The following is a 5,737-nucleotide window of genomic DNA, read 5'->3' on the forward strand; positions in this document are numbered from 1 at the left end:
AGATTATCGCGTGCGAGGCGCACTGTTGAGAATGCCTTCGGCATAATGGCGAATAGGTTTCGCATTTTTCATACTTGTATAAATTTCCGGCGAGACAAAATCGAGTGGCTTGTCTTGGCATGTTGTGCCCTACATAATTTGCTTCGAGCCAAAAGAATTGGACAACCGCCTGCCACAAACTCATTGCCTGTCAATATTGACCATAGTGAGGAAAATATTGCCCTCACATCTCTAAATCCCACAAGATTTCCCTCTGTGGCCTCTGCCCGGGCAAAAGAGGTCAGAGAGAAATACTTAAATTATTTTAATGGTGAAGGTGCCATTTCATGGCAGGTTTAAATATGATCTGGAATTATGTTTCTTGATGTTTTTAAAAACTGAAAAATAATAAAAAAAATGTCACCTTGTGTTTATTTTTCATGTTAATATTTATATTTTTTGCAAAATTAGATTAATAAATACTTTAGTAAACCGAATTTTAACAATGAAAGTTAACTATTCAGTTTTAGGGGCCAAATTCAGAGGCAGTCGTAGGATGCAAGCTTTCATTCTGAAACAGGGCGGCGGCTTGCATCCTGAACGGCCGCCTCCATGTCGCCGGTTAGGCTGTGGGTCAATATCCACCGCTGTAACGGCCGCTATTGGTGATGGTTGCAATGGTCAAGACCATCGCGACCATTGGGGGTAATGACTACACCTTAAGGTAGGGTCTCATCAACCTTAAGCCCCCGAACAGGAAGCTCTCCAGTGACATTATTGATGAAGTCAGTGGGGCTTCCTACCAAACAGCAAGCGTTCTGGCAGGAACGCTGCCGTTTGGCCAGGCACGCCCCCGTACCACCAAACAAACGTAGCAAACTGTCACTCAACATCGACAGCTTGTCCCGTCAGCTAGGAGACCCCTAACGACGGGTCACCTTCTGAATCAGGGCCCTCCTACCTGTTTTAGGAGCGTCCTCATGGACGCTCGCATAGCTGTGGGTTACCACCCACAGCTATAGCGAGCATCCATGAAGGTGGTTGCGATGGTCTTGACCATGGCGACCATTGGACTTGCAACGGAGACCCTGCGGTAGGGTCTCCCAGCCACAAGCCCTGGAGATATGTTGACACTAGTGATGTCAGTGGGGCAGGCTTCAGACGGTAGGCGTTCCCATGGGAACGCCTCCGTCTGGCCGGCACGCCCACCTAAAGGGAGTGCGTGCTGTCAGTCACCATTGATAGCACGCCCCCTTTGGTGCAAGACCCGGACCAACAGATTGGCTGTCGCAGTCCGGGTCTCGCGTATGTGCACGACGGAGCAGTCTCCGTCCTGCGCATGCGCATTTGGGTACCAACTACTCGCTTGTGAACGTACTGCCGCTCGCGAGCGGGTCTGAATTACCCCCTCAGTACCCTAAATAACACATTATGACATTACAATTTTTAAAATCCGTTAAATAAGAGACCACGCGATTTTTTTTCTTTTTAAAAAAAAATTTTTTTACTTTTTGGACAGGATTCATTGAGACTAGACTTTAAGTGCCTCTGGAGACAAGATTACACAAATAGAGTGTGAAAAATAAGGCATTTGAGGAATACACCAATACAGTACAGAACAATATTCCTGATGTGAACATTTGAACAGGTTCAAGAACAGAATACAGGATCTGGGCCCCGGTTTTGAAGGAACACAAAAAATACTTTAGAATCACAAAGAACAAGATACCAGGGGCAGATGAGGTGGAGTAGCCATCGCTATTGTACTACGACCATGCTACAGTCCACCATGAAACAAAGAGCCAAATCAATACAAGGAGTGATAAGTTTTTAAAAAATGAAAAATAACAACTGCCAATTTTGTAATAATTTATATATTTAAAAATTCATCTTCGCCAAATACAGTGGAGCGAGCACTGCCCAGTGCTGTGTGAACACCACTGGATGAAGTACTGGGAAAGACAGAAGGGGGCGAGGGGCTACGCGACAAAGAAAAGGGGTGGGACTGTAACGGAGAAGGGTTTTCTTGATGTGGATCCGCGTAAGATTCGTGAGGGACGGTGAGGTTGCCTGATGTGGCCGTTGGGGTGGGCTGCTGTCTGTTATGTAAGACAATGGTACTTGTCATACTCAAGTCCCCCTCAATAGCATGTACCAATGCCTTATAAACTAGACGCTTGAAAGGCTGGACCTGTTCCGGAGGAATGGTCCGCATTTCAATGGCGAGATTTTGGCCAAATATTTGATTATCATCCGGGGGTTTGGAAAGAACCTCCTCCGCATGTTTTAAAAAAGTATCACTCCTTGACGTTCCCGAAGTGGATGCTTGTGTTGTCCCTTTACGCTTCTTAGCGGGCGGCTTGGATGGCGGCTCAGCCACTCGCACAGGGACTTCCACTTGGGGCTCGCAGGACACCGGGTCAGGATCCTCTACCGCCAGCAGTAACTTAAAAGAAATGAAAATAAATCAAATTATAACATCAATAAAAACATTTAAAAAAATTTCTGTAATAAAAAGGCTAGGTTGATTTTAAAAAATTTTTTGTAAACAATAATATTTCACAAACCTGCAAAAAAAAATTTTGGCAATAAAAATATATTACATATTTAATGTTATAGTTAACACATGCGTAAATTATATTCAACATAAATGACCCACACCCACATTTCTGGTGTCATAAACAATAAAAAAAAAAAAACACAACAGGGATTAAAAAGTCAAAATCTTTATAGTTGTAAAAAACCCTTTACATTTACCCAACCTTACCACTCCTTTAGCGTGCATAACCTGAAGCTCCCCCTTTCCCCAGCCTTACCCTATACCTCCCAACCCCCCTCCCCTCAGAAACCCTTAACCAATCATTCCCCCCCCACAACTATCCCTGCCCGGCTTAGCAGTGACAGGGATACCATGCGTCTGGACTCATGCGTAGTTAAGGCATCAGGATTACGATGCCTGGCTTTTATCCACTGCAGGGTTTAAACATTTTGAAAGGCGAAGGTTGGCATTCCAACCATCGGCCTCCAGACTGATTACTGATTAAAAAACATGACTACATTTTGATTTTTTTTTTAAAAGTGACATTTTTAAAAAATAAATAAAAAAAAAAAACTTACAGAATCCTGACTCACGGTGTCCTGTGGTACCACATCTGGTGACTGTGGCACCAGCGAGCTCCGGGAACCTTGACTTGGCTCTTGATCCAAGGTAAACAGCAGCAGGTCGTAGTACCATAACGATGGCTTTCTCACCTCAGCTGCCCCTGCTCCGGATCTTTGCGAATCCAAGTATTTTTTGTGTTCCTTCAAAAACACGGTTCGCAGACCCTGGATTCTGTTCTTGACCCATTCAATGGTCACATCAGGTTTATACGCTGTACTGTATTGGCGTATTTTCTCAAATGCCTCATTTTTCAACACTCTATTCATGTAGTCTTTTCCTTTCAGTCTCCAGAGGCACTCATTAGCTTGATATAGCTCAATGAATCCTGTCCAAAAAACAGTGTCTTTGGATGAAGGCATATCTGAAAATTTTAAAAAATAAATAAATATATATAAATTATTTTTTTTATGAGACAAAATAAAGATATGCCCCCAGTATAATTGCAGCTCCCCCCCCAGCACATGCTGTGCAATGCCCCCATTAGTCATGCTGCCCCCCAGCACATGCTGTGCAATGCCCCCATTAGTCATGCTGCCCCCCTCCCATGCTGTGCAATGCCCCCATTAGTCATGCTGCCCCCCAGCACATGCTGTGCAATGCCCCATTAGTCATGCTGCCCCCCCTTCCCCCCAGCACATGCTGTGCAATGCCCCCATTAGTCATGCTGCCCCCCCTCCCCCTCCCATGCTGTGCAATGCCCCCATTAGTTATTATGCTGCCCCCCCTCCCATGCTGTGCAATGCCCCCATTAGTCATGCTGCCCCCCAGCACATGCTGTGCAATGCCCCCATTAGTCATGCTGCCCCCCCTCCCCCCTTCCATGCTGTGCAATGCCCCCATTAGTCATGCTGCCCCCCACTCCCATGCTGTGCAATGCCCCCATTAGTCATGCTGCCCCCCCCTCCCATGCTGTGCAATGCCCCCATTAGTTATTATGCTGCCCCCCCCTCCCCCTCCCATGCTGTGCAATGCCCCCATTAGTCATGCTGCCCCCCAGCACATGCTGTGCAATGCCCCCATTAGTCATGCTGCCCCCCCCTCCCATGCTGTGCAATGCCCCCATTAGTCATGCTGCCCCCCACTCCCATGCTGTGCAATGCCCCCATTAGTCATGCTGCCCCCCCTCCCCCCTCCCATGCTGTGCAATGCCCCCATTAGTTATTATGCTGCCCCCCCTCCCCCTCCCATGCTGTGCAATGCCCCCAGCATTATGCTCCCTTTACTTAGGCTGACTCTTACCTAATAATGACCCCAAAAACATTGGACAGTGGGGGACTTTACTTACCTTTTTTTTTGGCAGGACCACGCGCAGCAAACTTCCTCCAAGTTGAATAGCTGTAATGGCTGTGTCTGGCTCTCCGCGCGCCGCAATATCGTTATCTTTATCGTTTGATCGTTTGGCAAAAACATGTACTACATGCCGAACGATTAAACGATAACGATATCGTCCTAATCGTGCTGCAAGTACCCGCGATGAACAATGTCGAAAACGACCAGCGGGAGCGCGCATCGCTGGTCGTTTTTGACATTGTGTTTAACGATTTTTGAACGATCAAGCGATTACGATATCGTAATCGTTTGATCTTTCATTAAAATCGCCCAGTGTGTATGCACCTTAAGAGATGCAGCAGGCTGACGGGGGCGGGGCTTGACGATTCGCGTCAATAAGCCCCGCCCCCTCGCCGTAAAATTGCCGCGATTGGGCACAATTTACATAGGGGGCGGGGCCAAATGCTGTGATTCATGCAGAATCACAGCTTAAGCCCCGCCCCCTTCACGGAGACCCGCGATTGCCGCGGGTATTCTCCTAATTCTGCCCACTTCACTAGGAAGTGGGCAGAATGCGGGAGAAATGCCTACCCTTCCGGGGGTGCGGGGGGTTACCCGAAAAATCGGGAGCCTCCCGCGAAAACCGGGAGGGTAGGCATGTATGCCCTTGGGTGATCAATGGTGTCACCTAATTTGTCACAATTTTTAGACCTCAGATATTTGCAGGCCCAGAGAAGCAAAACAGATTGTGGAGATTGCCTTGCGTACACACACAAATATGGATCACACTGTATAGACAGTCAATAAAAATATTGTTAATTAATTCCTAGGGATGGAAATGGGAAACAGCTATCATATGTTCCTAGCACTTTTCCTTTCCTCAGGTGCGATGCGGTGGCGTGCTATGGTAGCTCATGGATGGAATAGCAGCTATGCAAGTAATGGTTGCGGGATACTGAAGGGGAAACAAAAAATTCACAGTTGCGGATGAGGATAGATCCCCTTTAGTAGTTGTCATCAGTTACTAGTATCCAACGTAATCAGTTACTAACCACGTGGACATAAGAGTGGGAATAGAAACCTGTGGTGAGCGAAGCGAGCCAACATGCCCAAAGCATGGCGAGCAAAGCGAGTCCGCAAGGAGACAAAAATTTCCTCTTTTGGTGGCCGCAATGAGCATGGAACCGCACTACCAGCCTCACTCTACGTCACTTGCAACGCATTTACTGAAGAGGAACTATACACAACCATGCAGTAATTCTAACATTGAACACTAGAGGTCCCTGATTGACACTCTCCTAGAAAACACAAGTGAGAAATGGCGCG

At 46.9% G+C, this 5,737-nt stretch overlaps 1 protein-coding gene across 1 annotated transcript; it reads right to left on the bottom strand.

The window, feature by feature from the left end:
• Positions 1 to 1,499: 1,499 nt before the first annotated feature.
• Positions 1,500 to 3,420, bottom strand: LOC148511971 (uncharacterized). The gene is made up of 2 exons (XM_088482449.1): positions 3,097 to 3,420; positions 1,500 to 2,425 (listed from the first exon to the last, which is right to left on the bottom strand). Exons 1-2 carry the CDS (start codon positions 3,406 to 3,408, stop codon positions 1,850 to 1,852), a joined length of 888 nt encoding a protein of 295 aa, XP_088338575.1. The 5' UTR covers positions 3,409 to 3,420; the 3' UTR covers positions 1,500 to 1,849.
• Between the last annotated feature and the right edge of the window lie 2,317 nt (positions 3,421 to 5,737).

The sequence above is a fragment of the Taudactylus pleione genome, unplaced genomic scaffold (assembly GCF_031769625.1).
Source record: "Taudactylus pleione unplaced genomic scaffold, aTauple2 ptg000288l, whole genome shotgun sequence".
Lineage (NCBI taxonomy): Eukaryota > Metazoa > Chordata > Amphibia > Anura > Myobatrachidae > Taudactylus > Taudactylus pleione.

Bases quoted from the DNA above. Each gene is read 5' to 3' on its own strand.
- LOC148511971 (XM_088482449.1), bottom strand. From the start codon at position 3,408: ATGAATAGAGTGTTGAAAAATGAGGCATTTGAGAAAATACGCCAATAC. The intron at 2,426-3,096 runs GTAAGTTTTTTT...ATTTCTTTTAAG, and splicing joins ACACCGTGAGTCAGGATTCT to TTACTGCTGGCGGTAGAGGA.